This window comes from Ostrea edulis, chromosome 3 (genome assembly GCF_947568905.1).
Source record: "Ostrea edulis chromosome 3, xbOstEdul1.1, whole genome shotgun sequence".
Lineage (NCBI taxonomy): Eukaryota > Metazoa > Mollusca > Bivalvia > Ostreida > Ostreidae > Ostrea > Ostrea edulis.
This window is the reverse complement of record NC_079166.1, coordinates 13,819,370-13,839,205: the sequence shown is the minus strand read 5'-3', so window position 1 is coordinate 13,839,205 and position 19,836 is coordinate 13,819,370. Positions and strand designations below refer to the sequence as shown.

Here is a 19,836-nt window from a genome sequence, read left to right as displayed (position 1 = left end):
AGGAGACATATTTTAAGCCCTATAAAATCTGTAAAATCCCGGAGCTTTCGCCCCCTGGACCCCCACCCTGGACCCTCTTGGGGCCTCAAGGCGGCCCCCCAAACCCCTGCCTCATAAAGTGACGCCCCTCGTAACAGCAATTCCTGGATCCTCCCCTGCATTTCCTCTTCACCCCTCCCCCTTTGAAAAATTTCTAGATCCGCACCTGTCTCGCTCTGCCTGAGGAATGGATTCTCGCCGACAAGTAATGTCACTGAACTATATTTATTCATTTACTATTTAACCTTAAATTTATTCATTCATTTATGCATATTTGTGTTGAAAGTGAGTTCTAAACACATAAGTAAAATGATTGCGTGAATGTGACGTTAATCTGGAATTGTAAAATTGATGCTGCGTCTTTCCGTGCGAATTCACCGGTGTTCAGGTCGTTGGAAATTAAAATATTACCATTTCTATATGTTTCTTTTCCCCCACAATATAAGATCAAATATTTGTGTTTGAAATGAATATATGACAGTAATCGGAATTGATTTCATGGACACGCAATATAATCAGCATAATATTTGACGTATGACGTTACAATTTCGTTACGTTGACGTTTCTAATATTTTTACAGATGTGTCCCAAAAAGTGTCATTAAAACGTTAAATAACGTGATATCAGCATAAATTTGGTATTTTTGTGAACAGAAAATGATACATTATAAAATTCTAGGTAAAACTAAAAATGTGAAATTTTTACCGTAAGGGCCCTTTTCTCGTGACGCCAGTCAATTATAGTTTATTTACAAGATTTAGATTTCCTTACAATTAGGACTGTCCGGATTGACGCACGTTAAATTATTTTCGGCAACACCTGAGTAGTAAGTTCAAGTAGCAATAATTTATGATCTTATGTACGCAGAGTTGTTTTATTTGGAGTTCGAGAACGATGGTAGCTTGCAGATATTTGTTAAATATATTAACTGTAGAATGATTTCCAAGTTCACCCCCCCCCCTTTTTTTCTAATCGGGTTACCTACTGTCTAAATGGTCAGCATCTCCTCATTTGTTGTCAATGTTCTTGATTGTTGCCATCCCCAATAAAAACTTATCATGCCTGACAAAGGAGTTTTTATTTTTATATAAAGCACTGAAGAACCAACAACATTCAGTATCCAAAACTGTCGGATCTATGCAAGGTGAAGATAACGAACAGTGATTAATCTCATAACTCCTACAAGCAATACAAAATAGATAGTTGGGCAAACACGGACCCCTGGACACACCAGATACAATGGTCAGGGAAAATGATTATATAAAGCACTAGAATGACCAGAGAATCACTAGAGATCTCCGCAAACGTATTAATAACCACCGGTCGACCATCAAAACCAAAAGAATCACCGAGTCTGTTGGAGAACATTTCAACCTAGATGGCCACAAATGGGAAGACATGACTGTCGTGATTATTGATCACAACCAAACCTGGAGTTCCACAGATAGAAAGAAAAAAGAAAAATTCTGGATGCACAGACTAAAGTCATTCCGTCCTAACGGCATGAACAAAATGATTGACTTTGCCAGAATGAACATTGGCTAAACCTATTCCTGATCTGGTGTGTCCAGGGGTCCGTGTTTGCCCAACTATCTATTTTGTATTGCTTGTAGGAGTTATGAGATTGATCACTGTTCGTTATCTTCACCTTGCATGACAATGTTATTCTCCCTCTGATCAACGACAACGGTTTATTTCTCATAACTTTATTTCTCTTAAGATATCTGGGTACCGCCACATATTACCAACGATACATCTCCTTGCTTCACCAACTGGATGCATAGCAGTACCAGCACTGCCAACATCGTTGGCACTCATCAACAAGTTCCGTTTTAGTTTCTTACAAGTAATGTTAAGACATTACGCCAATTTCATTTACTATTATCTGAAATTTAGATTTTCAATAGTTTGATCTAGGGGAGAATACCACGATGTACGGATTAATTGTTTCACCTTTTGATCGGCCATAATGCCTAACTGGAAGAGTTTGGTTTGTGAGCAAACGAACTCTGGCGGAAGTTTGCCTTTGCCCCAAGTTGCTTGGCTAATACATTCACACCTAATTGGTTAGCATTACTATAATCCGATTTGCTAAAAAAAAATAATAATAATTGTGTAGCGCCGTCGAGCGGTAAACGGCGCAGAATTACTTATTAATTCTGTTAATCCAAAGTTGATAAAGTCATTCCTAAATTACATAATTATAAATTAAGTCCTTCAAGGAAATACTCCTTTCAGTTCAATAAAAACACGTAGTTAAAGTTCCAAGTTTATCTACAGAAATCTAATCATTACATCTATGTAACATCTCCATGGCCAAACAATCAAGACAACAGTTAAGAATCTGACTCTCTCTATGGTCATCAAATCCTTATATACATGTATATAGGTAATGTGCAATGCTCGGAAGGAGCAATGCTACATAAACAAACAATGATTGCTCGGGACGAGCAATCCAATGTAAACAAACAATGATTGCTCGGGGCGAGCAATTCAATGTAAACAACATGGCTCATAAGGAGCAATCAGATATAACAGTTTTACATAAATCACTACAATTGGAGGTATTTCAATCCACCTTTTACATTACAAAATGCTGAAGACCAAAGAGAAAACAATAAATGAAATCGGTGTCTGTTTCAAAATGAAATTCATATATGCGTTTAGGAAACATGACAATCCTTGGCGATATATTAATACAGACCATGTACCATTGGAAAGATAGTCACATAGATTAACCTATTCAATATCAATATTGCCATTCTTATAGTTGTTGATATATACTGTACAATGTACCCCAGGAGTGACATTACTTGTAAAATGCTTTTCAATGTAAATTAAAAGAAAAGAAAAAACATTTTAAACAAGAGGCCCATGGGCCACATCGCTCACCTGAGTCACCTTGGTCCATATCAGAAGATTTCCCATATCTATTTGCATGTAAAACCGTAGTCCCTATTATTGCCCCAAACCTTCCCTTGGAGGCCATGGTTTTTGCAAACTTGAATCTACACTATGTCAGAAAGCTTTCATGTAAATGTAAACTTCTTTGGCCCAATGGTTCTTGAGAAGAAGATTTTTAAAGATTTTCCCTATATATTTGTATGTAAAACTTTGATCCCCTATTGTGGAACCATCCTACCCCAGGGGGGGCATGATTTTAACAAACCTGAATCTGCACTATATCAGAAAGCTTTCATATAAATCTCAGCTTTTCTGGCTCAGTGGTTCTTGAGAAGAAGATTTTAAAAGATTTTTCCTATAAATTTGTATGTAAAACTTTGATCCCCTATTGTGGCCCCATCCGACCCCCGGGGGTCATGATTTTAACAATTTAGAATCTGCATTATATAAGGAAGCTTTCATATAAACCTCAGCTTTTCTGGCTCAGTGGTTCTTGGGAAGAAGATTTTTAAAGATTTTTCCTATATATTTGTATGTAAAACTTTGACCCCCTATTGTGGCCCCATCCGACCCCCGGGGGCCATGGTTTTAACAATTTAGAATCTGCATTATATCAGGAAGCTTTCATATAAATTTCATCTTTTCTGGCCCAGTGGTTCTTGAGAAGAAGATTTTTTAATGACCCTACCCTATTTTTACCTTTTCTTGATTATCTCCCCTTGGCCCTTTATTTTAACAATTTAGAATTCCCTTTACCTAAGGATGTTTTGTGCCAACGTTGGTTGAAATTGGCCCAGTGGTTGTTGAGAAGAAGTTGAAAATGTGAAAAGTTTACAGACGGACAGACGGACGGACGGACGGACGCCGGAATACGGGTGATCAGAAAAGCTCACTTGAGCTTTCAGCTCAGGTGAGCTAAAAATGCATCAAATTATTAATGCGAGAGGTTTGTAATTTTTCTTTCTTCATTCTCGGGTTTGATTTAATAGACACCCCTTCCAAAAAATGATTTTGATTTTCTGAGGTCTAAGGCGTAGCAGATATCGTAATGGTAAATATGTTTGCATACAAAAGTATTGTCACTTCGAGTATCACCCTGGGCAGATAAGGATTTGTCAGCAAACATATCAACCCTGTAGTGACTGCCTGTGTTGCTTGTGTGAAGCCTGTGAGTGATGAAACGATATCTGCAACGGATTATCTAGCCCGCGCCCCGCTACCACGTGAACTCCTCGGGCTAAGGAAAATCGCAGATGAAAAGAGAAGATAACGAATAATCAGTAACCAATCTCATAACTCCTATAAAGAATACAAAATAGAGAGTTGGGTAAACACGAACCCCTGGACACACCAGAGGTGGGATCAGGTGCCTAGGAGGAATAAGCATCCCTTGTCAACCGGTCACTCCTGTCATGAGCCCAATATCCCGATTAGGTAAACGGAGTAATCCGTAGTCAAAATCGGTGTGCCAAAAACGGCCTAATGATCAGTATGAAACACGTCAGGTAGCATTTGACCTAATGATATGTTGTATTGGCAAACTAGATCATTATAACCACACCCGTAGCCAGGGGGGGGGGGGGGGGGGTGGGGGGGGGGGGGGTTCGTACGAACCCCTCCTTGAAAACTACTAAGCACTATTAAAGTCGGCATTTTGTTTGAATTGTGACTATAAAAGTCGGGATTTTTTACGAAAATCATGAAAATTCATAGTAAAAAAGGCATGATTCCAAAATTCAAATTAAGTGCCAGGAAATTGCTAGATTGCAGGATTTTGCACCAAATACCCCAGACCCCCTGCCGTAGTGGCATCTCGCGGTGCGAGGTGATAGACTCGCGTTGCGAGTCTATGTAACCCCCCCCCCCCCCTTGAAAAATCCTGCCTACGGGCCTGATAACGATCATAGAATTCGCGAGATGCCGAGTTTAAATGCGACTGTTGAAACCCCTGCACCATCAACTTGTTTGTCAGTAGCCTACTTCGATTTTAAAACTGACTATACGTAGTCAAAATCAGTGTGCCAAGAACGGCCTAACAATCGGTATGAAACATGTCGGACAGCATTTGACCCAATGATAGGTCATATAGACGAACTAGATCGTTATATCGACCATAGAATTTGCGAAATGCTGACTTTAATCGAGACTGTTGAAACCCCTGTAGCATCAACTTGTTTGTCAGTAGTTTGCCTCGATTTAAAAACTGACCCTAAGCAGAACAAGCTCTTGTGTATCAAATCAGTTGAGAGTTATTAACACCACATGCAGATGATAATGGAATGTTGCTACATAAATATTGAAAGTTGACGATGGACAAATTGAAATAATCCCGTTTGTCATAAAGTTAAGTTGTTAGTTTACTGATGAGAGAGAGAGAGAGAGAGAGAGAGAGAACACTGCACTAAGTTCACATTAACATGTTTTATCCGCATGGCTTTGTATTGAAATATTTATAAATAATGTGATATCCGCAGAAACAATTAGATAATTTCATAGTAATGATAAATTCAGATTATTTGCCTAAAGAGTCTGTACTGTGATGTTACGCTTGTTTGCGAGATTTGCTATCAGTATTAATTTTCTCCTGACGACCCCTTTCTATTCCTGCAACACCGGATGCATTGTACGGCTTATCGTGTAACCCGCTAAGGTTGATTAAATGAGATGTATACATAGTTACACTAGATGTACAATATATAAGTACACTCACTATCTATCGATAAGTGTTATCATGTCAATAGCATGCTTACATCGCACGCATTTTACATGTCTACCCAATCTGTCCCTCGGAAGGCGAATCCTGATAAATAAAGTGTACATAAGCGACGACAATGGCGGAGCGGGAGAATGCGGGAGAGAAACCGCGGGGTGAGAAAATCCAGTGGAAGTCCGAGGAACTGACCATTCTGTTCCTCAAGCGATTAGCCAAGGGATTTCTCAGTGGAGTTGGTCTGTACAGTGGGGTGAAGGTCATATCGGCCCTGATGAGGAACCCCTTCCGGGAGAAGTAAGTGTTTGGTATCATCCTGTTTTTCTTTGAGCTGCATTTCCGTGTTATGAAAGAACTGATCACTGCAATAACACGTAACACGTGTAGATGTCAATTAATTATTGAAATTGATGCAACAAAACACCAAGAACCACAATGCAATGTATATTATATTCTTTACAAATTCTCACTTTTATGATTTTTAATTTGAATATATGTCTAATGTTCTTTAGACCTGATTAGATGAGATTGGTCACTGTTCGTTATCAATTCATCTTTTCCTGAATAACTTTGATATCACGTTTTTATGCCTTTTCCTGAATAACTTTGATATCACGTTTTTATGCCTTTTCCTGAATAACTTTGATATCACGTTTTTATGCCTTTTCCTGAATAACTTTGATATCACGTTTTTATGTCCACGTGAAGGTTGCCTAGTGTCCTGACTGATATCACGTTTCTATGTTTACATGAAGGTTGCCTAGTGTCCTGATGAAAATATTCTCCACGGACTGTCTACGCTTCGCTTCTTTTCTTGGACTTTATCCAAGTGTGTATCAACTTCTACGTGAAATTTTACAGAAAGCGAGGAACACGAAGGTACGAAAATAAATTCTATTAATTCATTTTTAAAATTTTATTCTTACATATATAGATAATACATCATTGAACATCAAATACTAGTAGTATCTGTGTCAACATACACTCTTCTGCTTGAAATATGGCTATTAAATATCTCTTGCGAAATTGAAACGAAACCAGGAATACATGTATCTATGTGTAATCAAAAGATTTCTGTGTATAGGATGGGTGGAACAGCATGGCCGCTGGAGGATTAGCGGGGTTAACTTTATGTGTAGAGGACCCAACTCGACGACTTATCTTCTGTCTGTTCGCTATCTCCAGAGCGATTGGTGCGTTAGTCTCCACCCTTGTAGCCAGAGAGAAGATACCTGAAATCCCCTACTCAGAGACCGTGTCCTTCTGTTCGTGCTGCGCATTCTTAGTATACTGCACAGCTCTTAATCCACAGCTCCTCAATACTGGGTATTATTTCTCTGTGTTGAAGTGGTCACGTGACTACACGGACAAAAAACTGCAGGTTTTATTCAGAGAACCTGGCGAAAGGTTTTTGACCTGCCAGGATGTTGGGTTGCACAAAGACAACTGCTTTCGTCACGCTGTTGTTGATTGGGTGAAGAGTTTTCCCGCCTTTGCCAAACTTTACTTCCCCATTCACGTCGCACCAGTCGTTATATTTAGACGGGCGTTGCTCCTTGAGAGGTAAGCAAAGGTTGTCCCATTCAAAATACTGTGTTATCAAGGCAAATTCTCGTGCTCATGGTTATTTTTTCTTCGCTAGATAAACATTCCTTTTATTGTTTTTTTCCAGGCCGTACAGAGTTTTGAAGTCCATTTTGAAAAACACCATCTTTTCTACCGCTTTCCTGGCGACCATGGTAATGCTGGCCAAGTATATGATATGCTTGTTAAGAAATTTATCACAAAAGCCTCCTCCTTTGGCTACTTATATTCCTGCTGTCGCTGGATTTGTTTGTGGACTAGGAGTTCTATTCGAACGCGCGTCTAGACGAAAAGAGTTATCCTTGTTCTTAGTCCCTCACACGCTTTATGCCTTGTATCTTTGGACAAAACAGAAGAGGATTCTGAAGGACATTCCTTTCGGTTCTGTGGCGTTGTTCGCCGTCTCCATGGTATCTGTGATGCACGCGTATGAACGTGAACCGGAGTCCCTCTCTATGCTCTTGAATGGAGTCTTGAGATATTTTGTTGGTGAACAGACTAATGTACGCTTTAGAATCCGCAGAAGAGTGAAAACTGTTAGTGAAATGTTATCGTAATAAAACGTTAGAATATTCATTGTTTATTCATGCATAAAATGTTAACTGAATTTTCACAATTATGTCACTCCGTCAATTTTACAAAAAAATCAAAATAAAATAATTTGCTTTATACAGTAAAACCAAGAAGAATTCATGGTCCAAGGGGCCTCTGTGGCCGAGTGGTTAAAGCATCACGCTCAAAATCACACGGCCTCTCACCTCTGATAAGCGCGGGTTTGAATCCCGCTTGCGCCGGTAAGTGAGAAAGTTTCCCAGTTTACTTTGCGGAAGGTCGGTGGTCTCTTCCCAGGTACATTGTATCTGGGTTCTCTTTTCCACCAATGAAAACTGGGCGCCACCGGATAACTGAAAATTTGTTTGAGTGTGGCGGAAAACATCAATCAATCTAGGGGGCACGTGTTTGCCTAACTCTCTATTTTGTATTGGTTATAGGAGTTATGAGATATTATATCACTATTGATTACTGTTTGTTATCTTCACCTTTCATATATATGCATAATTGCATAATATTTAGTAATCCAGATATTTGTGTAAAGGGAATGATGAAAGTGAAAATCCTCTCTGCAGATAAAAGGTTCCCATAGTTTAGTTGACGTTATTATGTACATGTAGGTCTTCGAGTTTCACAACACTAGGATTTTTTTTTTTTAATTTTTATTACTATTATTTTATTCTTAATGCTTTAGCCTTCTCCACTTTCATTTTTCTAAAATATCAATTAGCATACAGAATATTCATTAATATCCAAATATGCATTAATGTACTCCTTTTACGTATTCCATGTGGTTTGATAGTGGGAAAGTGTCGATTCTACGACAAAATTTACTATACATCGCCGTCCTCACCCTAAGCCGATGACGTCATGACATGGACTGAAGCAAGGCTGAAGTCCTACCAGGTAGTTTGAATTAACCAATCACGTGATCTTTTCAGCGAATATATTGATTGATTGTATCTTGCTTAACGTCTCACTCGAGAATTAATATACGGGTCTATATATATAGTAGAGATAGAAACGCATATCAAAATCCTAGGAAAAGTAGCATGTACCCTGAGATTTAATTATGACAGAGACCGACAAAATATACTGTATCCTCCAAAGACTTCTCCCTTGATTTAAAGGTATAAAAGTTTCATACAGCATTGCCTTTAAGTGGAGAAATGTTGCAGGAATTGGTGTGGCTAGGCTTGGGACATTAACCACCACAGAATAATTGATTTCTAAGCGACATTAAAGATTTACACAAATACCTCTCTAATGTTTTATGAACGAAAGCGCATGTATATGAAATAATTTGTTCCATTATATAACCATCCATGATTTCATGACAACATTTGTACCACATCAAATGCCCATAGTTTAATATGTTGGGAGAATTTAAGGCATGTGTGCTGATGTGTCCAAATATATATATACATATATATATATATATATATATATAGGTTTAATAGTATAAACTGCCAAAATATCTAACAATGTCCTTGAACCATTTCTATCATTGGACATTTTCAACTAGTAGTGTCGGATGTAGATGTATCAACCATTCTCCTGAAAATACATAGAGAATGCCTTCCCTCTGAAGCTATTAAACTAATTCAACTAATAAAATGAATGCCCTCTTGTTGATATGGAGAACAATGAAATCTCTACCTGTTGTACAGTATATACCCTCTCTAGACGGTCACACTGGGCGTTACGGACTTCTTTTTACAATATTCACCATCATGACCATGCCACTTTTCAATTCTTCTCTCTTGACTTTTGCTGTTTATTCCTCGTACAACTCACCAAAACGGGTTGATAAAAATTAAGCATATAAAGTTAATTAACCTATCTCTCTATCAAGTACTTTAAAAAATTTGGCACATAAAGTTAATTTGTATTTCCTCAGCCTATCTTTCTGTCAAGTATTTAAGGGGAATTAATTTTGTATATAATATTTTCAGGCCATATCTGCTGACACTTCATTCAAACAACTAAAGAATATTAGTGAAAATACTTCAAAGAAATGTAAATTTAATGCGGACTTTAGCACAATGAGAGTTGTATGTATAGTGGAACTGGTGCCCCATTAGAACTGGTACCTTATAGTGCAGGTAGCAGGGGCTGGGTACATGGTGGCTGTTTTGTGCTATCTTACAATTTGTCATCTTTTTGTTATTTTAATGCGAAAAGTAGCCAATATTTTCATTTTGTTGTCTTTACGTTATTTTGGGATGAAAAGTCGCTAAATTAATCGTTTTTGTTGCCTTTTGTCTCGAAATAACATGACAAAGAGACGATTAAGTGTAAAATGGCACAAATCAGTCACCATACCTAGCCTCTATGCTAGGCGCCACACTCTGGGTACTTCTTCTGAACTGGCACGCCATTATAACTGGCACCAGTTCAGAACTGGTACCCAATAAAATGGTTGTTGTACATTCTTTAGAGGTGATAAAAAAAAAAAAAAACTAAACAATTTTACAAATCGAAAATGTTTTATTTCACATGTAGAATATTTCATATATACATAAATTCAATATACATTTATGTAGAATTTTTTTGAAAGTGGTAAATAGTTTTAATAAATATCACAGTCAATAAAATCACTTTCACTGAGTTCAATCCCAATACACACTATCGTCAGTTCATGTGATATTCAAATGCATTGTAATATTGACAATATGGACGGCCGTGCCTTAAGATTTCACCTTTACTCTTGATCATCTAATGTATGAGAAACCATTGGAGTTGTTACCAACTGAAAAAGAGTAGTTCACATTAGTAATATTTTATATTAATTTTAAATGATGAATTATCTCTTAATTAATTGATTAAGCCAGCTCAAAGAATCCGTAGATACATGTATATAATTATATATTGTATGTTTTTTTCAATACTGTAACCAATTTCTACTTTATTACAAAGCTTGGAACATAACATTTATGACATACATTTGTATTTTTTAAGATCTCCATGATATAAAAAAAAAACGGTTGCCATGTACATGTGTAACATTAGGCACATGCACACATCTTGCATCAACAGTGCGAGTAATCTATAATTTACTTGTACAATCCAATCAAAGTTTCATTTCAATCACAGAATTTAGATGCAAGTGAAAATTAATGAAACTGGAATATTCAAATACGGATGTGTCCTGGAGGGACGTACGTAAAATTTACATGTTTCTTTTTTAAGATCCACGATCTTTGAATCCAATCATCATGCAAGTTTCATTGTCAATCAACCACTGACGTGTAATGTATGAATTCTAACCCAACGGAAGTTATGAATATAAACATTAATTTCTTTTGCTTTGAATAGAGTTTCTTTACTTTAAACTTGTTTCTCTAAATTTTGTTTTGAAAAAAGAAAAAGAAAACCCCGCTGCATCTCACTTTAAATGTATGAATTTAATCTCATGAATAACTTGAAATGGTTGATCTAAAGGATCTCGTGAATAAACTGAAACAGCTGATCTAGATGATACTGTAACAGTTCCTGATCGACAGTATCGGACCATTACCTCCAAGGGGTGTCTTCCTGGGTCGGATGATGCCTGTTGTAGCTGGTGGCTTTGTGGATACCAGTTTAGCTCCATTAGATTTACCTCCCTTTGGACTGTTAGGACTTCTGTGGTCATACTCATAGGCCGTCAGTACAGGTGGGCAGGGTTAAGGAATATACATGTTTTGAGATTTCAAATGCAGGTTCAAATTTATATGAATTAATGTAAATAGAATGAATATGAGATAAAGTAGAGCTCTGCATGGTGCTGCATATCCCCTCACAATTAGTGTCAACAAACTTTATTTTTTATGAAGTCCCATAGTGAGACCTTTGGACTCCAAAATAACTAGGGTTTTTCCCCTGTTGATAATAAAGCTACATGTGCAGTATCAAATCAATTGAGCAAATAATGTGGTCTGTAGAGTGTCTACAAGTTCAACGCTACACACACACTCACACTTCCTAGAACTAGAAAGGATATTTGCTGAGATAGGTAGAAACAGGACGTCTGTCTGTGTGACAATTTCTAGGTCATGGCGAACTGATCCGACCCCCATCTCTCCCTCTACTCCTACTGCTATAGCATAAAGCTCAACGTTCAGTTCCACCCGCATACCAGCTGCAATCTGTCAACAGAATCATAGATCATACATCTTATACATGTACATTATATATACATAAAGCTCAATGTTCAGTTCCACCCGCATACCAGCTGCAATCTGTCAACAGAATCATAGATCATACATCTTATATATGTACAATGTATTTGTATCACATTGGACTAATATACTTTTGTATGCAATGTACAGTATGTTTCTAAAACAATTTCAGGGTCTACATTTCTGGTGAGAGAAAAGAAATCGTAAGATAATTATATCTACTAGAAATACTTCTACAGGAATGAAAATCACAGAAAGACAACGTACTGGTCCAGGCTTGTAATTAATCCGCAGTCCAGTGGCCGGGGGAGGCTGCTTGATCCTAAACCTACAGGAGTCCACCCCCGTATTCTTTAGGTACACCGTGTAGCAGTATGTGTACCCCTCCCTCAGGACCCCAAACTCCACCTCCTCAGGAAACAAGATCAGACCACTCATGTGGGAGAGTTGGTTCTGGCCCTTAATGGAGGCCCCTGCTATCAGGGAGGTGTTGACTTTCCTTCTCACAGGCTCCTCAACAGAAATGTACTGCAAAGGCAAATAGAGATTATAAAAATTTATAGATACTGTAGTCAAAGGCATGGTGTTATAGATGTATATCTAATGTCAGAATGCAACACTTTCACTGCTTTAGAATGTTTTAAAAATTTGTTACATGTATAACCATTTCACTTCTCCCTATTCCATGCACCCTGTCGATCTGACTGAACTGTACAATGTACAGATTACATGTACACTTTTCATATTTTTAATACAATTTTTCACTATTTTGTTGTACAAAAAAATGTACACGTACTATTTTGAAACATTTTTTTCACATTTAGGATTGAAAATTAAAGGAGGAGGCCCTTGCTGAATGGAAGGAAATAAAATTTACTGGATTTCTTTTTTCACAGCATTTATTTAAGCTTTTCAAAAACAAATGTTGAATGAAAACTACATGCAGATTATATTTAACCTGTGTTATATACGCCTATACACACTGGGAGTTATTTCTTACCATTTAAGATAAGGAATGAATTCATATTCACCCAGTCTTAAATTTACCCATTGTCAACAAGGGCAAAAGGGCCGAATATAAAATAAGGGGCAAATATTTCTCTGTAGATAGTATCCTCAAGTGTTTTATAACATTTTAATTGTGTTGTAATGAACTGACTACAGCTTTCAGCAGTTTTACTAAAGTGAGAAAACCTCAACCAACCTTGATGTTAGGAATAGCTCCTGGTCGACCTCCTTTAATTCCAGTTGGCAAGGGCACACGGTTCTTCCTTGGCTGGCCTATAACATTGACCTTGAGACTTCTGGTCAAGGTCAGTTCCTCATTGTCATCTTCATCCTCTCCTAAAATTACAATGAAATAAAGAATTCCAAATTTCGTATTTTTTTTATACATAAAAAGTAATGAAGATGTATGCCAAATAAAAGATGGAATTATTGAAAGAGTAAATGTCAAAGTTGTTCGTCATTGTGGCCTATACACATGAATTTACATGAATTTCACGTAAAAGGTTCACATGAATTTCACGTGAAAGGTTCACATGAATTTCACATGAACAGCATTTCATGTGAAATTCACGTGAGGCACATTTGCCTGGGTATAAACAATGAAAACATGTATGTATCATTTGCTAATCAGACACTTCCTCCCATCATTACTTCATTAGATACATGTAAAGGTTTTTCCATTAAGTTCAAAGGTCATAGCTTGTATAGAGAAATAAAACATACTGAGACTGCAGCAGTTTATCACTGAAAAGAAGACATATTGGTGAATAAGTAAATCATTGATGTATATATACATATTCACGAAGTCTTACCCTCCTCTTCAAGGGGTTGTTCCATTATGATGGCAGGGTAGTCGAGTTGTGATGGGAGATCTGAAGGAGAGTCCATCCCTCCTCCTGCATGTTTGGGTGTTGGATTAACTACACACAAAAAATTCAGATTTCAGAATCCATCTGCATTTATAAACAAAATTTCTGGCTTTCAAATTTTTTTCATTTTCATTCTTTTGTTAAATTTATTTAAATCAAAAAGAAATTTGCAGTACTTCTTGCAGTTTAAAAGTATAACGATCATTGAGTGCCTGCTGCACAATGTTACATGTACATGTATGAAAATTTGCTAGTATTAGACACCTCTATTTGCAATGTATGATCTGGTCATGAACTCAAAATACAAATAATGTTTGATGACTCTTGGTTTCATATACATATATATGTGTGACTTCACCAAAAAAAAAAGAATGCATAATTCTAATAATAAAAAAAATTAGCATATACTGTAGAAAAATAATAATGTGCTTGAATTCTTTTAAATGGAAAATCTGATGAAAAAAAACCCATTTCCATCTACAATATCAAAAAAAAAAAAAAAAAAAAAAAAATTACAGGAAAAAACTTACAACTTACTACATACATAACAAAAGTTTACCCATATATGACCTATTTACCCCATATATCAGTAGTTTTTATAAGATCTAGCAATAGCTCAAGTTTGTCCTTCAGGCAAAACAATATTCTCTGTAAATTTGAAATGCATTGCAATTATATACAAATATACCCCCCCCCCCCCCCCCTGTCCTTTAAAGGTGCATTTATGAGTTATTTGGAGACTATAGTAGTGGTGGAAAAACAAATTTTAATTCAATCATAAATTTGAGTTCTTGTTTTGTTGCCAAAAAGGTGCTTAAATCTAAATAACGTTAATTACAGTATATATACAGTAATGTCCTGTTAATCCCGTGGCGGGACATAAAATGATCTGTAATTTTACCTGGTCTTCCTGTCTTTTCCTTGCCAGCATGAACTGGAGTGGGATTTTGTGGTCGGATGGGAGCTGGTGACCCTTGACCTTGGGCGTGTGCTGGGGTTGGGTTACCTGGTCGCACGCCTCCGCGAGAAGGAACGGTTTCCGTATATACTGATAACATACAAAATCATTTAAACTTTCCAAAATGAAAATGACCAAAGTTTTGAATTTAATAAAATATAATTAAATTTTAATGTTGATTTTCCTTTTATTGAAATAAAGAAACAATGTTTGTACTGGAAAAATAAATTCTTCAAGGAATATTACTGTATTCCAGAAAAATATTATTACAATGTAGTTTATATATAAAGCACATTAAAAAAAATATTTGAAAAAAAAAAGGTTTAGAAGAGGAAAAAAAAAGGGGGGGGGGAGGTTTGTTACATTCTGTAGAATGAAAAGCAGCAGAAATGTAAAACTTGTGACATGCCATGACTTTGCCAGGAGAATAGGTTAACATTATTGCAAACTGGGTACTTTTAGAATGGATATATACATTGAATGAAATCATTCTGTAGTTTTCTGTTCTTTTAGCACAGTTAATGTACATGTGCTCAGCAGAAATTTTATAGAATGTGACGAAAAATAAAATAAAAACTAGGGTTAGTCGAGAGAAAGGACATAATATTGTACAACAATGATGTACAAATGATGAAAGGGTGTATATATATTGTACAATAATGATGTACAAATGATGAAAGGGTATATATATATTGAATTGGAACTGGTATAGAAGGTATTTTATGGAATATTAGAAAATATGACAAAGTATAAAAAATGTGGGTTTTTTTCAGAATACAAACCTCCTCTTAACTCATTATCTGTATGATAAAATTAATAAAAATACTGATATATTCATTTATCTTTATATACTAAATTCCATGAAAAAATATGTTTCGGGATCTGATTATTTTTTTCAACATGATTTTTTGGAAACATTACATGCATATAAATGTTTCAATATTACTACAGCACAAGACCTGACGTAATTTACTGTAAACGTGGAAATTTACGTGCGAGTGTTCTTCACAATAAATACACGATTACAAGATTTTCTTGTAAATTATCCCTACGTGTACTATATCTAGTGTTATGCAATTTATTACTTGATGATACTGACATCATGTCATCAAACCCTGCGTGTACGGTTTGCAAAGGAAATGCGCATATCCAACAACACACAGACATACCCACGTTTACAGTGGTTAACAGCAGTGATAAGGCAAGATATAGTGAAGCTATTTACCTGCATAAGAAAGAGGCGTGTCCGGAACATTTTTGGGGGGCAAAGTGTCCACTGGGGAGGTGCTTGACCGATCGCTCTGTACAGAGGTCACTGCGGCCAGTGCTACCAAAAAATGACCACAAAGCAATACATATACAAGTGTGCTTACAAAAGCAAAGCCAGTGCTCTCTGAAACAAAATAAATCATTCTGCTGACCTGTACCAGTGCTTGACATCAATAAATTTCCCGATAAATTTTCTACTCATGTGCAACAAAATTCCAGTGACCATCATTCCAAATATTTGACAGGTGCTTTATATGTGTGCTTTGCTCATATATAACTGTACAGTGCAATATATTGTCTGCCATCAACACTAAATATCCATAAATTATATCTTTATAATACTTTACTCGAAAACTTATTTGTGATTCTTGACTGATTAATAAAATCTCAGAATATAAACATACATCTGGCAGGATAGGCACTGGTGACTGGACTTATTTGTTGACCACTCTGTCCGGACAGCTGACCACGAATTGCCTCAGTTCCATCCTTTCTTGGATCTGCCGACAGTTCCCGCAGTATTTCATCCAGGTCCTTGGCTTGAGTTAACAGGAAGGCCTTGCCAAACTCACTGTCAAAATATCTGGGGATCTTGTTTTTCTTCAGTGCGTCCCGCCCGGTTAACTCTTCTGATACCTCTCTCTGATCCCGGTCCCAGTCTGCCTGGGTTCTTTTGGGCTGAGGGGTGGGAGGAGGGCTGGGCACAGGGGGAGCAGTGGCTCTTTCATACAATTCTTTTAGATTTGCTGAAAAATATACTTCTCAAAATCACTTTTAATGCAAGGCCTTCATAAAAGGAAGTTTATATAAACAAAAGGAAACTTGTAGTGTACAGACATTTGAATTGTAAAACAGTAGAGTTTAAAATACATGTAATAGTTAGTCAAATAATCATGTAATTAATTGATGGTTTTATTTGTGTGAATGTGTGTTGCTGTGTTACAAACATCATATCAAGCTGTCCCACATCATCCTATCTGAATTTGGATGATAGAGGTATATAACTTCTATCTTATCCACAGTATATGTTTTGTTGACATTGAACAGCTGAGGTAGTAAATTGTTGATGGATACTCACCAGAGGCATAGTTCTTGTCTTTGGCCTGCTGTAAACCTATCTCCTGGAGATCAGAGGCATTTATCTTCTCCTCCTCAGTTCTCGGATCCACTACCTTCATGTAATCCGCCACCTTGTTCCTTTCAACCACATACTCTGCATATTCGCGAAGACCACTCTGTAACCTTGAACAAAAAACAGGAGTCTTTATATCTAACCGATCTCCTTGCCTTCAAATATACTCATCTCATGAACTCCTTGTGTTCAAGACGCCAGGTGAAAATTTGATTATTCAACTTAAATTTGATTTCCATCGATGGATTCAATACAAAGTAGAGTGTAATTCTGTACCAAACATTTAACGTCTGGTCCAGAAATTATAATCTTTACTGATGATCAGGGCCGTAAATTAACCTTCAATTTGGAGGAGGCAGGAAATTAGGCGGGGGTCTGGGGGCCGCCCAGGCCCCCAGACGCTGAGCACATTTTGTGCACACTGAACACGTTTCGTGCAAAATCCTTGATTCTAGGGCCTTCTAAGATGTTACTTGACTAACTCATTCTAAATGAAAGATTTGGAATGCTTTTTAAGGGAGGTATCATGTTCTTAGTTATTGGAAACAACATAAATTCTAATGAACTTTAAATTTTAATTTTTTTTTGGCTCAAAAGTTGGAGGAGGCAGCTGCCTCCTCCGCCTCCATGTAATTTACGGCCCTGATGATATGCAAGTTGAAAATATCTAATAAAAGAAGTAAATGCGGTACCATGTACAGCGAAACCTGTATATTCTGACATGTTGTATGTTGAGTAATTCTAGCAAACTTTCTTGAAAAAGAAGTCTAAAATGTTGCTGATTTATTTTTTAGAAAGTTTTGCTTGAAAACAACAACAATATACTTCAATTTAAAAAGAGAACATTTCCTGTGGGTCAAAATCATTTCATATGCAGCATGCTGTATAAGGAATTTGTGTTAAGGATGTATGCTACATCAGAGAAATTTGATATGGATGAAGTGGAAGGTATGTACAATATTTTAAAATTGATAGCTTTAAAACCCCTCCTGGACTCAAACATGCGATCTACAGTATAGCAGTCAGCATGCTCACCTACTGGGCTACTCGGCCAGGTAATAATAATAGGTTATAGACTTTGTATGGGAAAATATGACGACCGAGTTTTTTGGCGCGTAGACGGACCGAGCTTGCGAGGTCCATTCGCGACAAAAAACGAGGTCGTCATATTTTCCCATACAAAGTCTATAACCTTTTTATTATATACTTTCAATTTCATTTAGAAACTAACAATAATTTTATTTTTAACAATAACTTTATCGGTTTAACTGAGTAAAAGATGAAAAACACGAAAAATTAGAAAATTAACAGCGTAGAAATTTGATTGTGACGTAATGTTTGCGGGCCGGAATGTTTCCGGGCATATATCGTGTGATATATGCCCGCAAACTTTTAAAGAAAAAAGAAGAGATGAAATTGAAAGTATATAATAATATTTGATATGAATTGACAAATATTGCTGATATTTATATTTCATCCATGTTTTAAAAGGAAGTAAGCCATTATGACGATGTAGAGTACCTCCTCAAGAATAAGTTTGTTGGTTTTCCGAAGTGTCAAATTGGACAGGTTTGTATTTAAAGAATTAGCCATTCCACACAACTTACTTTTCTCTAAGTGCAGGAGGGACTGGTTTATACTGAATCATCTGTCTCAGCTCCAGTAAATTCGGACACTTGAGAATAGGAATCCTGACCGGCTGTTTGACGGCCCCACCCACAGCAAGACCTTGACCTATATTTGTGCCAAATTTAGCTCCTGGGGTCTTGAACTCCTTTGGTGGAAGGGTAGTGAGATCTCTACACCTGATTCCGTGCGGAATGATGGACTCCTGGTCGTATTTCTTCAGCCATCTCTCTGACGGTCCTCCAATGTACGGCTTCAGGATAGTTATGCCAGTGACACCTGGGAAATTAGCTAGCTCATCCTTCAACACGGCTGTCGCTGGGCTTTGCTCCGCAGTTGTGAGATACTCAGCGATATCCTGGTACCTTAACAACTCCGTCCCACTCCCATCAGAATGAATGATAAGAAACCTTGGCGCATGCTCCTTAAAAGTGGTCAATTTCTTTTCTATTTTGGGCAGGTCATCGTTACTGACATCCGACATCTCGTCTCCATTAGCCGGTATAACCTGGAAGTCTCCGTTAGATTTCACATTAAACACATTTCCGTCAGTGTCCACCATTTCCACAATGACATCAGCATTATGTCTTATGACATACTGTAACTCCCTCTCTGGTAGGAGTTGTTCTGTGATTTTATCGGGGCGGGGGTAGTATGTGACGGTTCCCTCGGTGTCTACCTCACATCGGCCACCGTCCCAGTGATGAAGCATGTAATAGCCGTCGGGGAACACGTTAATGGTGGACCCGTTCCCGAAGATTGTAAGGTTCTCACTCGTGGCACAGTTAAACTCCACCGTGGCATACGCTGGACACTCCACCTTCACAAACTTCACTGTCTGGCTCTCAAATTCCTTCTCCGGTTCTGCAATTTATAAAACATATCATTGTACAACATCTTCAGCAAAATATTTCTTTAACCAATTAATGGTACTTTCTTGAATTCTTTTATAAAATCCTTTACATTTCAACTTATCTTTTTATGTGGCCTATTCATAATATGACTGATTTTGTACATAGAGT

The 19,836-nt window shown here is 37.1% G+C and overlaps 2 protein-coding genes across 12 annotated transcripts in view; one reads left to right on the top strand and one right to left on the bottom strand.

Annotated features, from left to right (window-relative positions):
- The first annotated feature begins 5,602 nt into the window (after positions 1–5,602).
- Positions 5,603–7,844, top strand: LOC125675249 (uncharacterized). The gene is made up of 4 exons (XM_056160139.1): positions 5,603–5,950; positions 6,409–6,532; positions 6,738–7,216; positions 7,326–7,844. The coding sequence occupies exons 1-4, from the start codon at positions 5,775–5,777 to the stop codon at positions 7,792–7,794; spliced, it is 1,248 nt and encodes a 415-aa protein (XP_056016114.1). The 5' UTR covers positions 5,603–5,774; the 3' UTR covers positions 7,795–7,844.
- A 2,415-nt stretch (positions 7,845–10,259) lies between these two features.
- LOC125676701 (sperm-associated antigen 17-like) overlaps positions 10,260–19,836 on the bottom strand; it is a 30,437-nt gene continuing 20,860 nt past the window's right edge. For 9 of the 11 annotated variants that reach the window (XM_056160126.1, XM_056160134.1, XM_056160131.1 and 6 more), the window contains 12 exons: positions 18,796–19,678; positions 17,135–17,298; positions 16,461–16,802; positions 16,013–16,114; positions 15,570–15,587; positions 14,731–14,877; positions 13,773–13,880; positions 13,157–13,296; positions 12,220–12,480; positions 11,775–11,919; positions 11,310–11,447; positions 10,260–10,541 (listed from right to left, as the gene is read on the bottom strand). In XM_056160126.1, coding sequence (XP_056016101.1) covers positions 10,504–10,541; positions 11,310–11,447; positions 11,775–11,919; positions 12,220–12,480; positions 13,157–13,296; positions 13,773–13,880; positions 14,731–14,877; positions 15,570–15,587; positions 16,013–16,114; positions 16,461–16,802; positions 17,135–17,298; positions 18,796–19,678 — 2,486 coding nt within the window. In that variant the 3' untranslated portion in view covers positions 10,260–10,503. The remainder of the gene's footprint in view (positions 10,542–11,309; positions 11,448–11,774; positions 11,920–12,219; positions 12,481–13,156; positions 13,297–13,772; positions 13,881–14,730; positions 14,878–15,569; positions 15,588–16,012; positions 16,115–16,460; positions 16,803–17,134; positions 17,299–18,795; positions 19,679–19,836) is intronic. The other 2 variants (XM_056160128.1, XM_056160133.1) reach the window with 2 other exon arrangements.

What these genes read in the sequence shown, in the direction of transcription:
- LOC125675249 (XM_056160139.1), top strand. Translation starts at nt 5,775, where the DNA reads ATGGCGGAGCGGGAGAATGCGGGAGAGAAACCGCGGGGTGAGAAAATC. An exon ending in AGAAAGCGAGGAACACGAAG is followed by an intron (nt 6,533 to 6,737) that starts GTACGAAAATAA and finishes TTCTGTGTATAG; the next exon opens with GATGGGTGGAACAGCATGGC. An exon ending in CGGGCGTTGCTCCTTGAGAG is followed by an intron (nt 7,217 to 7,325) that starts GTAAGCAAAGGT and finishes GTTTTTTTCCAG; the next exon opens with GCCGTACAGAGTTTTGAAGT.